This window comes from Benincasa hispida, chromosome 5, assembly GCF_027475165.1.
Source record: "Benincasa hispida cultivar pf3 chromosome 5, pf3_genome.v1.1, whole genome shotgun sequence".
Classification (NCBI taxonomy): Eukaryota; Viridiplantae; Streptophyta; class Magnoliopsida; order Cucurbitales; family Cucurbitaceae; genus Benincasa; species Benincasa hispida.
The window spans coordinates 5,293,503-5,306,924 of record NC_143482.1 but is presented as its reverse complement, the minus strand read 5'-3'; the positions used below and the strand labels follow the sequence as shown (position 1 = coordinate 5,306,924).

Genomic DNA, 13,422 nt, shown 5'->3' with positions numbered 1-13,422 from the left:
AATTCCATCTTTTACCCTATGTCCTAGCTATCTACCCATTCTTACCCCTGAAATGGGAGGCTTTTTGTGTTGGCATTGTTGAACCAACCCTCACCTATGAAAATCTAAGGATAATCCCGAATAAATAGAAGTTCATTGTTAGCTCAGAATTAAGGTCGAGTTATCTAGGTCATCTATTTGAAACAATCAATCTTAAACAGTAAACAACGTTTATAATGTAAGAGTGACTTATTTCTTAGTCCGATCTTACGCAAACTCATTTTATAGGACACCCCCACTTCTTATGTCTCTACATGAACGATTCAGGATCACATCGTTTGTACTATCTACAAAGCAGACAACATCCAATAGTGTTACCAGAATAAGGTACCCAATCTTATTCATATACTACAGACTGTTTTTGCTATTTACTTGAACTTGATCTAAGCATTCATATAATAGTGATGAATCTTAGTTAATTGGATTTAATCTTTATAAGTGTAATTTACATATTCAACATCAACTTTATTGAATAAATGTCAATAACATCTTCATTGATAATAGAAAATGTTTAACTTTACAAACTTCGAGTTTTAAGACATACAACTCAACAGTATCAACATACATTATATTATATAATGCATTTATATACATTATTTAATTATATCTTATACAATTAATTCTCTTTAATTAATTTGAACAATTTAAATTACACCAAAATTAATTTGATTCTCATCAGTTCTCATTGAGCTAATGAAGGGACCTTTTAAACCTATAGATTGAAGCTCCAATGATACGAAATTAATTGATTAAACTCTTTTAATCAAATTAATCAACATTCATTAACTGTCAGTCACTCCACTAAAGATCGATAGCTGAACTCTTCGCACTATAGATATATTTCTGTATCCATTGAATATAATCAATCAATAGCGCATCAACCTTTTCAAATTTCTTGTAAGTACAACTTGGTCAAATTACTATTTTACCCCTGTAGTTACATCTAACTTCTTAAGTACCATTGATCCCTCTAATGAATAATTAGTCATAGTCCAACTATGACCAAACCCCTCTTGGACCAGGAAAAGGAGAGGCACCTCATTGTTCAAGTCCCAGAATCAGTCCTTAAGGAAGTAATTTATCTTCTTCTAATTATAGGGAAGGAGTGAAATTCTTCTTGTGTAGCTATGTTCCCAACTCCCCAATCAAACAAATCCCCAAAACGGTAAGCTTATTGAGTTGGCGAATCTGGCAATTCTCACCTATACAAATCAAAGAACCGCCCTCATAGGAAGGAGTTCACAACTCATTCAGGATTAAGGCCAAGTCACCTATGGTCATCTTGGTGAAATGTAAGTCTCTTCTAGAAACAATGTTATAGAGACTTAACGTTTTATGGTCCGTTCTTTATACAACAATTTTGTATAAGATACTCTCCCTCACATGTCTCCACAAGAATGATCAGGATCAGATCATTTGTAGTACTTTACAACAATTGTAACAACTACAAAGCGGGCCATATCAATAGTGTTACTAGGATAAGGCACCCTACCTTATCTATATACTACAGACCATTTAGGTTATCACTTAAACATGATCCACCTATATGTTTTTACATACTTATTTAAGTTACATCAGATAACCTTGGATTTTAGGTTAATATTGCACAAGTGATATAAAATTAAACCATTGATTCAACTAATATAAAACTACGAGGCTTTAGGACATATACTCCAACAGAGAACCAAACAGACAAGAAGGTAAAGTATCTGAGGACAGATAACTGTTTAGAGTTTATGAATCACAAATTTGATAAGTTTTATAAATTTAAGGGAATTACAATGCATCTTACTGTTACGTACACACCACAACAAAATGGTTTAGCTGAGAGGTTTAATAGAACAATGATGGAGTGTACAAGATGTCTCTTGATAAATGCTTCATTACCCTTCAAGATTTGGGAAGAAGTTGCCAAAACATAATGTTATCTCATTAATAGGAGTACGTCTTCTACCTTAGGCTTAAAGACTCCTCAAGAGATATGGACAAAAAAAGCTCCAAGTTTGGATAATCTCAGTGTTGGATTTTATGTCATAAAACTCGTGGTTTGTAAACAATAAATGAATTCTATTTTACAGTTGAGGTTTATTTAGTAAAGATGTTATTGAATATATGAATTGCATTTAAAAACCCCAAATTCAATAAACTAAGAATCCTAGCTATAACATGAATACATGAACTATATGTGGAGACATAAAAGTGGATCAAGTTCAAGTAAATAGCCAAAACAATCTATAATATAGGGATAAGGTTGGGTACCTTATCTTGGAAATACTATGGATACGACTCACTTTGTATTTGATACAAACAATGTGATCCTAAATTGTTCATATGGAGACATGCGAGTGGGGGTATCTTATACAGTGAGTTTATATAAGACCAGACCACGAAATAGTCACTTTTGCTTTATAACGTCGTTTACTGTTAAGATTGATTATTTCAATACGATGACCTAGGTAGCTCGATCTGAATCCTAAGCTAACTATGAACTCCTGTTTATTTGGGATTATCCTGAGAATGGCAAGAGTTCTTCGACTCAATAAGTCTCCGATTTTAGGGATAAGTTTGGGTAGATAGCTGGGAACATAGTCCTCCAAAATGGAATTCACTTCTACCCGATTCTAGAGATAGTAGATAGGTTGTTCTCTTAAATGCTGACTTTGGGTCTTGAAGAAGGGACCACACCCTTTCCTTGGCCCGAGAAGGACTTGGTTTGATGGTTGGATCACAAACCGATTGTTCATCAGAGGATAAGTGGGACTTAAGGAATAAGATGTAATTACAGGGGTAAAATGGTAATTTCGACCTAGCTGTAATTATGAATAGCCTGTGAAGGATTGATTATTGATCCTGGTTATATGAAGTGGACAGAAATATATCTATAGTAAGGAGGGTGTAGCTACTAGGCTATAGTAGAGTGTCTTGGTAGTTAAGGAATGTTGGTTAACTAGGTTAGAGAGTTTAGCCGGTTAATCTCGGATTGTTGGAGCTCATGATTTGTAGACCTCCTGCTAGCTCTTATCGGACTAAACCTTAGAACAACGTGACAAGAACATTTTAATTGTTCAAATTCATATTAGAGAGTAAATTTTAATTATATTGGATATACTTAACGATTTATTGTGTAATTATGAATTAAACAATATGGAAAGCTGGAAATATTTAAATATGATTTAAATATTGTACACGTGAATAGGGATTCATGATCGGGATTAATGTGATAAATTAATTTAATATTTGATATATTATTAATTAAATTATTTAATTAATTAATTAAAATTAATTTTATAATATAATATTTGATATTAAATTATTATTAATTAATTATTTAAAATCAATCATTAGAATTAATTTTATTTAAAATTGATTTAAAATTACTTTTATTTAATTAGAATTAATTATTGGAAATTTGAATTAATTCAAATTTTGAGTTTTGTATATTCAAGGGTTAGTGGAGTTTTCCAATTTTCCCACTTTGAAACACCTCAAATCTCACTCAATTCATGTTCAATTTGCTATCAATTGGAGATGAAATTAATGTTGCATGAATTTTTCTTTAAATAGAAGAAAAAATTGCTGAGAATGGGTTGAATTTTTAAGCTTTTGAAGCTAATTTTTTCTCTCAAAATTTAAAATCCAACTCTCTCAAACTTAACCTTTTCCTTCAAAATTAATCAAAAATTTGAATCCCATAATCCATTCTAAGGTCGGAGAATAGCTGGGATGACTCTAGCAGTGGTCCACGAAGTGTTCGTGATAAAAAAACCAATGGACAGCTCCAATTTCGAGCTACATCAAGGTTTCCTCAAAGTACTCAATTTTTACAACTTTGAACTAGCATGTTTAATCCTTAAATGAATGAAATTAGAGTTCTTTCGAACCTAATTTCTTTCGCTTGCATGTTCATAACTCTAACACTCAGAGTATTTGGATGTTCATCTTATGTTCATGTTAAGGAAGGGAAGCTGAATAAAAGGACGCTGAAATGTATGTTTATTGGCTATTCTCATGGTGTTAAAGGATAAAAACTTTGGTACATAAAAGACAGTAGAAATAAATGTATCTTTAATAGAGATGTGACTTTTAGTAAAATAGAGATGTCATTTTATGTCAAAGAGCAATAAAAACATCAGACAGTTGATCGGGTTGAGGTAGAGGTCAGAATTAATTCTAAAGTACAACCATCGATTAGTTCAGGTAAATCTAGTAATCAGTCACCACTGGTTTCATAAATAGAATCTTCACAGCAGTCTAGTTCTGATGGTGGACAACCTCAACAGCAGAGGACTTTGATTGATGAGGGAGCTTTCAGTGAAGAAAGTTCAAGTAGCAATGACCTACAGAACTATCAGTGAAAGGCCTCCGAGGGTGAAACAGGCTCCTACGAGGTATGGTTATGCTGATTTAGTTGTGTATGCTCTTACTTGTGCAGTTAGCAGTATTAAAAAGGCAATTGCATTTGATTTGAAAGAACAATGGAAGGATGCTATGAAAGCAGAGTTGTTCTTCTTGCAGAAGAATCAGACATGGTCATTGGTTCCAAAGCTTCCTAATCAGGATCTCATTCAGTCAAAGTGGATTTACAAAATTAAGCCAGGTAAAAGAGGTGACAGTAAGACTAGGTATAAGGCTACGCTAGTGGCCAGAGGCTACACATAGAAGAAGGGAGTTGACATTCATGAAATTTTCTCTCTCATGGTGAAGTGTTCGTCCATTCGTTTAATTTTATCTATTACTGTTGACTTTGATATGTGTCTTGCACAGGTGGATGTCACCACAATATTCCTTCGTGAAGAATTGGAGGAGATGATCTACATAGCTCAACGTACAGGCTATGAGGTGAAGAAAAAGGAAGACATGGTTTGTCGTCTTCACAAGTCCATTTATGGACTGAAGAAATCGGCAAGATAGTGGTATATTAGGTTTGATACTTTTATCTTGAAGTAGAGGTCTCATAGGAACTCAAATGATGTCTTTGTGTACTGGAACTATCTAAAAAAGGTAGAGATATTTTTCTACTGTTGTATGTAGATGATATGATCCTGGTGTCTAAGGATTATGCTGAAATCTTTATACTCAAGAGACAATTAAGTAGTAAGTTTGAGATGAAAGATTTAGGTGAATTGAAAAATATCTTAGGCATGAAAGATTTGTGTGTATAAACTGCTTGAGAAATATAATATGTCTGGTTACAGGGTAGTTTCGACATCCTTAGCATCTCATTTTAGACTTTTTTCGTCTCATTGTCCTGTTATTGAATAAGAAAGGTTAGAGATGTCTAATATTCCCTATTGTAACGTTGTAGGAAGTATTATGTATTTGATGATTTGTACTAGGCCTGACTGGGTTATGTTATGAGTATGATAAGTACGTTTATGTCAAATCTTGGAAAGGAACATTGGAATGCAATTAAATGGGTGCTTTAATATTTGAAAGGTAGTGCAAACATATCACTGTGCTTTAGTAGGGATTGTGATAAATTAACACTGGTGGAGGGTTTTACAGATATAGATTATGCTGTAGACCTTGACAAAAGAAGGTCATTATCATACCACATTTTTCCATTGCATAGTAATGTGGTTAGTTTAAAAGTTGCTCTACAGTTATTTGTTGCTTTGTCTACTATCGAGTCAGAGTATACTTTTAGTGGGTGAAGTTGTTAAAGAGACGATGTGGTTGAAAAAAAATAGTTGGTGAGTTTTTGTTACAGGAGTTTATTCCTATCGTCCGTTGTGATAGCCAGAGTGTTATTCATCTTGTGAAGAATTCATCTCATCATGAACGGTCTAAACATATCAATATAAAATTTCATTTTATCAGAGAAGTTGTTGTTGGGGTTGATACCCTAAACTCTCGTTGGGTTCTGTAGTTTGTAAACACCTGTATTTAACAAACGCTTATGATGTAATAATATGAGATATTTTCTTCACTGTTGTCTATGATGAAGGAACTCTTATACAAGAGTACCTCTAAGCGGAAGCGGATCTTTCGAAAAGCATCGTAATAAAATTACCACATTTACATTCACACATACAGATATACATTAAATGAGTAAATTACCGGCATGCTTAGAGATAAATAAATAAAAGAACGAGTAAACTTACTAGTTGAAGACTCTCTTCACTTGAAATCTCGCTCTCTCCACGAACAAACGCTTTCGCTCTCGCTGGAACAGCAAGCTATCGTTCATCAACACCCGATCGTCTACCACGAACGGACTCCACACGAACAGATGAAGAAGGGGACGACACCACCACTTGGAACCCTTAGTATTCTCAGTGTAGAATCCAAAGAGTGGGCTCTATTCAGATTTGGTAGAGGGGAAGAGGAAAAGAAATCGCTACGATCAAGCAAGTGGGAGAAGGCGGTGTCTATCATATAGACAAGATGCTTAATCGTTTAGGTGAGGTATACGATCGTGTAGGAAAAGTTAAGCGATCGTCTATACGATTGTTTAGTAAAAGCTCGGTACTAAGCGATCGTTTAGGAAAAGATAAGTGATCGTCTAGTAGATGCACGCACGTGTAAGTGATCGTTTAGTAAAAGCGAGCTGCTATCGTATAGGCACTCAATTCACTAAGCGATGGGCAAAACACTTCGTTGAGCAAAATAAGCACGTTCCTTGCAAAATGAAACCAATTTTCATTTTATTCTTCAGTTACGAAAACCGAATGGAACTTTCCACTAACGCACGGTTACATAGAAAATGGTGGTCGGTTATCTCATAATTATCCAATTAAAAATTATTAAATATAATCATATTATATTTTTTACCTATAGTTTAATATCATATATCAACCATAGTGTTTTTTCTTTCACTAGATATAAATTATATTTATATCTAAGTTCCTCCAATTAATGTAGCTCATACATATAGTCAATCATATCATATGTAATTAACTAGTTCAATTATATCAAACTCCCTCTTGTCAATTTGAACATTACAAACTGACTTAAAAACTGACTCTCATCTTGAATCCAAACTACCAAGAGGACCTTATGAACCTATGGCTCGAAGCTCCAACGGTGCGTGAATAGTTGACTAAACTCTTTAGCTACGAGATCCACCATCCGTTAACTGCCAGGAATTCCATTAAATACCGACAGATGAACTCTCCTTACCACAGATATATTTCTGTGTCCATTGGATATAACCAATCATCAGTACGATAATCTTCATAGATGCTCATAAGTACAGATGGGCCAATTTACCGTTTTGCCCCTATAGTTACATCTTACTCCTTAAGTACCATTGATCCCTCTAATGAACAATACAACATAGTCCTACTATGTGTGAACACCTCTCGGCCATAAGAAGGTGTGTGGTGCCACATCGTTCAAGCCCCGGGATCATCCCTTAATGGAGCAATCTATCTATTTACTCCTACTTCGGGGAAGGAGTGAATTCCATCTTGTGTAGCTGAGTTCCCAGCTCCCAAATCAGACGAATCTCCAAAGTGGTAGGTTTGAGTCGGCGAACTGGCAACTCGCACCCATGCAAATCAAAGGACCGACCTCAATGGCAGGAGTTTCTAACTCAATCAGGATTGAGGTCGTATTACCTATGGTCATTCTAGTGAAGTGAAATCTCTATCAAGAACGACATTATATAACGAGAAGTTAACACTTCGTGGTCAGGTCTTATACAAACTCTTTGTCTAGGACACCCTCGCTTGCATGTCCCCATACGAATGACCAGGATCAGATCATCTATGGCAAGTCACAACACTTGTAACCATTCCATAAAGCAGGCCACATCCGTAGCATTACCAGGATAAGGTTTCCCTTCTTTATCCATATACTATAGACCATTTTGGTTATCATTTAAGACATGATCCACTTGTATGTCACCACATACATGTTTAAGTTACATAATAACAACCAGGGATTTTAGTTTATTGGTTTGTGGTAAAGCAAATAAAACATCCAATGTGCAAAGTCAAGTAGTGAAGAAAATATCGTATATTATCCCAAACGTTTGTACAAACTATATTTACAAACTATAGGATACGAGACTTTAGAGCATCATCCCCAATAATCTCCCACTTTTCCTAAAGCGAGTGGGGTGTACAAAAACTAGGGCACTAAGGCCCAGTATAATAAAATCTCCCACTTGCCCTAGTTCAGCCGCGGTTGGTCCCGTAGACCCATGCTCTTAAGGTGACTCTAAAAAACTATAGCCATGAGAGCCTTCGTAGGGTCAGCAACGTTGTGCTTCGAAGCAATCTTCGTGATGATCACGTCCTTTTGATGCACTATCTTGTGGATCAGGTGATACTTCTGCTCTATATATTTGTCGCGCCTGTGACTACGGGGCTCTTTGGAGTTCGCCACAACACCACTATTGTCACAATAGAGGGTGATGAGCCTAGATATATCTGGAACAACTTCCAGCTCTGTCAGCACATCTGGAGCCAGACGACCTCCTTAACAGCTTCGCAAGTTGCTATGTACTCGGCCTCCATCGTGGAGTTGGTGATGCATCCTTACTTAGTGCTTCGCCATACTACAGCTCCCCCGTTAAGAGTAAAAACTGACCTTGAAGTGGACTTGCGAGAGTCCCTATCAGTCTGAAAGTCAGAATCCGTGTATCTAGTAAGGAATAAATCCCTAGATCCATACACGAGCATGTAGTCCCACGTTATGCCGATGTCTTAAATAAAGTCTTAACATCTATTTGTGACATCAGAGTATCTTTCTGCAAAATATTTTCCTTATCTAAAAATATTTGGGTGTAACATTTTGTCTGATATTTTTCTTTATTGAAGTGGGGCCTTTCTTTTCAAAATGGGGATTTGTTTCCTTTTTTGGATTCGACTATTAAAGGAGAATTATGTTGATCTTTAGAGTTTTCGCTTTTGTTAATCAAGCAAGATAGGATTAGCAACGGGGCCGAGGTGGGGCGGGGGAGGGTTCCCTGTCCTGTCCCGATTAGGGAGATTTTACCCCCATCCCCGCCATTTGAAGGCGGACAGATGTAGGGATTCCCCATCGGGAAAATAGGTCCCCATAGGGACCCATTCCCTGTTTTCCCTTTTTCTTTCCCTATGGGGATTTTTCTAAAAAAAAATTTTTCCTAAAATTCTATTTGGTTTGGACTTGGGCTTTAGTTGGGCTTAGATTGGACTAAATTAAAAATTAGGCTAAATATTAAAAGTTAAATACCGAATATATTTATGTTTATTTATTTATATATAAATATATTTAAAAAGTAATCGGGACGGGGTTGAGGATGGGGATGAGGCAAGGATACCCTTATCATCTTCAATTTGACCCTATCCTTGGCAAACCGGGGATTGCCCATCCCGATCGAGGCAGAGCCCTATGGGGTCCTGACCCCGTGAGGAATTTTAACAACCCTAAAGTAAAATGCTTTCTGCTCTATGGCATTATTGTGCATCGTTATGTTATTGCTTGTTGCTTACCATTTAGCTGTGCAAGTCCTTCATCCGTTGAAGTACAACACTTTGAAGTAAATCACCGTCTTAAGGCAAGCCTAAGCCATTTCTGCCAAAGAAGGGATTCTCAATCTTAGGGGGAACCTCAGATTTAGCTTCAGAGGTCTCCATCTTAGGGGGATCCTAAGATTTATCAGTGAAGGGAGTTTGCTGATTGGAGGAAAGAGAATATTTTCAGAGAAGTCTCTCTCATCATCGGATGCAGAGGTGATCAACACTAATATTGTCAAAGTTAGGGGGAGCCTAGGTGATCAGAGAGTTGAGCTCTACATGAGTCATTTGTAATGGTCGTACATTACAGATATGTACTGCATTGTAAACGACTTAACCCTTTAATATTAGTGGATTATCTGTTTTAGGCACACTGCCCCCAGACAAAAGTGGTTCATCACCAAATTAGGTTAACAACTTTTATGTGTCTCTACTTGTTTACTTGTTAGTATTTTTGTTATTTCAGTGGTTGTCAGTGCTTTTCATTTAACATTCGTATATCGAGTGATGAGTCATCCTATCACTTTTTATTTTGTATCAGGGCGGGTCACCTTTCGCTCAGGTGTTTCAATCATGGATGGTATCAAAGAATGTGGCTCTACCACTCGTCCTTCGATCTTTGATGGAATAAACTTTTCATATTGGAAAGCTCGAATTACTACCTTTTTGAAGTCAATTGACAATGTATCTTGGAAGACTGTTCTAAGTGGTTGGTCTCATCCTAGCTCCAAGTCTGACGATGGAAAAAAAATCTTGAAGCCAGAGTCCCAATGGTTTACTGAAAAAGATGAAGCTTCATTGGAGAATTATCATGCCTTGAACACTATGTTTAATGGTGTAGACCACAATATATTTAGGCTAATTAATACTTGTGTCTCTACTAAGGAGGTATGGAACATCTTATCAATTGCTCATGAAGGAGCTTTTAAAGCCAAGATGCCAAGGCAGCAGTTGTTGACATCGAAGTTTGAAAGACTTAAAATGCATGATGAAGAATCCATTGCTGAGTTGAATGTTCGGCTGTTAGATATTGCAAATGACTCATTTGCTATTGGGATTTTTTTTTGAAGAAAAACTCGTCTGAAAGGTGCTTAGGTCACTACCTAAGAGATTTGATATGAAATTTACTACCATTGAGGAAGCTCAAGACATAACAAAGTTGAAAGTAGATGAACTATTTAGCTTCTTGCTTACATTGGAGATGTCTCAAGATAGAAAGACTGAGAAGAAGAATAAAGGCATTGCTCTTCAATCCTTAGTTAAAGAGGACCTTGTTGATCCTGATAGAGAGAAATGTTTCCCTTACTGGATCTACATTGTTACTTTTCAAATCAGTTTAACTGTGTTCTCAAAAGGTTCGATAAGAGGTCTGCCACTTATAACAACTACAAATCTGGTGGTTCGCATCCCCCTAAACAATTCATACCTCATAATAGCAAGAAGAAAACTAACAAGTCAGGTACTTTCATACCTCGAAAAGAAAAGTACATCAAATGCAAAGAGTGTGGCAGTTATGGACATTCAGGTTGAATATCTCAATTTTCTGAAAAAATAGAGTAAATGTTATGTTTTAACTTTGTCTGGTGCTGAATCTGAAGACAGCAATGACCTAAAAGAAGATGTCAAGGCACTTGTTAGTAACATTTTTTCTGACACATTTCATGCGAGATTTCTGAGTATGACGTGTATGCAGAAAAGACTTACAATACTGCAAATCATGGGACTACAGATCCTTCTTATTATACCCTGTTTCTCAAATGGCAAGACGATTAGAAAGCCCTTGATGTGCAACAAGAAATAATTGAAACTTTGATAGTTGACAATCATAGACTTATATCTACTATTGCAAAATTGAAGCGTGAACTTTCTCAAGTTAAAGCTAAAAAGGAGTCAATATGCAAAAATGTCAGAATGTTGAACATTGGTATTGAGTCTTTGGAAAATATTTTGATGAAAGGAAAGAAAATTGGTGACAATTCTAAGCTTGGTTTTTCAAAAGAAGGAAGTCAGCATAATAATCAGTCTAAAGGAAATCAAAGAATTGTGTTTATTAGAGCTCAAGAACCAGAGTCCTATGGTTTTATTGATACTTCCTTCGGCAATTCTATTGGGAAAGGAAACTGTGCATTCAGAGAGAGATTGATTTGTCACTATGTGGCAAAATCAGACATAAACATCCTTTTTGCTATCAGTTATTGAAAGTTCTTCATAGACCCACTTATCCCATAAGGGCTCCCCACTTCTCTCAGAATTACCGCCAAAGACAAGTAAAATAGGTGTGGAGAGAGAAGAATTTTTAGAACAGATGCAATGTTATTTTGATCTCCTTCAGATCTTCTACCAAAGAAGATTGGTACTTTGATAGTGACAGCTATCGTCATATGACTAGTGAAAAGAGCTATTTTTCTAATGTCAGGATTGTCAACTCAAGAAAGGTCACTTTCGGTGATGGAGCCTATGGTAAGATCATGGGAAAGGAAAGCTAAACTACCTGGGTCTTCCACAATTAAATGATGTAATGCTGATTGAAGGACTTACGACCAATCTTATTAGCATCAGCCAGCTATGTGACCAAGGGTTGAATGTGAGTTTTACTAGAGAAAAATGTGTTGTTGTAGACGATGTCAAAGCTCTTGTCATGACAAGTACGCACTTTTCTGATAACTGTTATCTATGGAGTTCTGACAATTCTTTGCTGGTTTGCCATCTCTTTAGGCAAGATGAAGCTAGCTTGTGGCACAAACACCTTGGACATGTGAGCATGAAAACTATTCAGAAGACTCTTAGCAAAAATGCTATATCTGAACTCCCCTCTTTACTAGCTTCCACTTGAACTATATATGGTGATTGTCAATCAGGAAAACAAACTCATACTCCTCACAAGCAGACAGGTTACTCTAGTTCATCTTGCATTTTGGAACTTCTTCATATGGATCTCATAGGTCACATGCAATCAGAAAGTTTGGGAGGTAAACAATATGTTTTAGTTGTTGTTGATAACTTCTCCAGATACACTTGAGTTTTTTTTTTTTACGTGATAAATCAAATACTTTTCTACTTTTCAAGCTTTCTATCTTCAATTACAACGCAAAAAAGATTTGAATATGATACAAATTCAAAGTGATCATGGTAGAGAGTTTGTTAACTATCAATTTACTGAGTTTTGTTAGTCAGCTGGAATTCACCATGAATTCTCAACCTTCATCACTCCCCAACAGAAAAGAGTTGTGGAAAGGAAGAATCATACTCTTCAGGAGATGGCTCGTGCTATGTTACATGTCAAACATATACCTTTCCAGTTTTCGGCAGAAGCCCTTAACACAGCATGTCACATACACAACAAAGTTGTCTTACAACCAAGAACCTCGAGTACAATTTATGAACTATGGAGAGGGAAGAAACCCACTGTGAAATACTTCCACATTTTTTGAAGTACTTGCTACATTCTTGTTGACAGAGGAGCTAGAGGAAATGGGATTTCAAGTTAGATGAAGAGATTTTTCTTAGATATTCCATAACTCGTCAAGCATACCGTGTCTATAAAAGCGAACTCATACTGTAATGGAGTCCATTAATATCGTAATTGATGATAATGCTAGCTCTTTTGAATCTACGTCTGAAGAGGAAGAAGACTCGTGCACTACACCTCTTGTCATTATTAATATCCCTAACATCTCGTCTGATGTGCGATTAGACGAATTTTGAAATTCTTGTGGAAGATAACCTGAATGTTTCTGAGTAGACTAAGGGTACTAACAGGCAACCTTTCAGTAGGGTTCGTAAAAATCATTCATCTATTAACATAATTGATGATCTTGAAGAATGGGTGACAATTAGAAGGAGAGTAAAGTCAGATCTTGAAATGATCAGTAATATTTGTTTCACTTCCCCTATTGAACCTGTCAAAGAAGCTCTTGAAGATGAATGTTGGGTT

General features: G+C 36.1%; 1 protein-coding gene across 1 annotated transcript; it reads left to right on the top strand.

The window, feature by feature from the left end:
• The first annotated feature begins 10,061 nt into the window (after positions 1-10,061).
• On the top strand, positions 10,062-10,556 carry LOC150035862 (uncharacterized). The gene has a single exon (XM_090313489.1). The coding sequence runs from the start codon at positions 10,062-10,064 to the stop codon at positions 10,554-10,556; it is 495 nt and encodes a 164-aa protein (XP_090169615.1).
• Positions 10,557-13,422: the final 2,866 nt, after the last annotated feature.

What these genes read in the sequence shown, in the direction of transcription:
- LOC150035862 (XM_090313489.1), top strand. Translation starts at nt 10,062, where the DNA reads ATGGATGGTATCAAAGAATGTGGCTCTACCACTCGTCCTTCGATCTTT.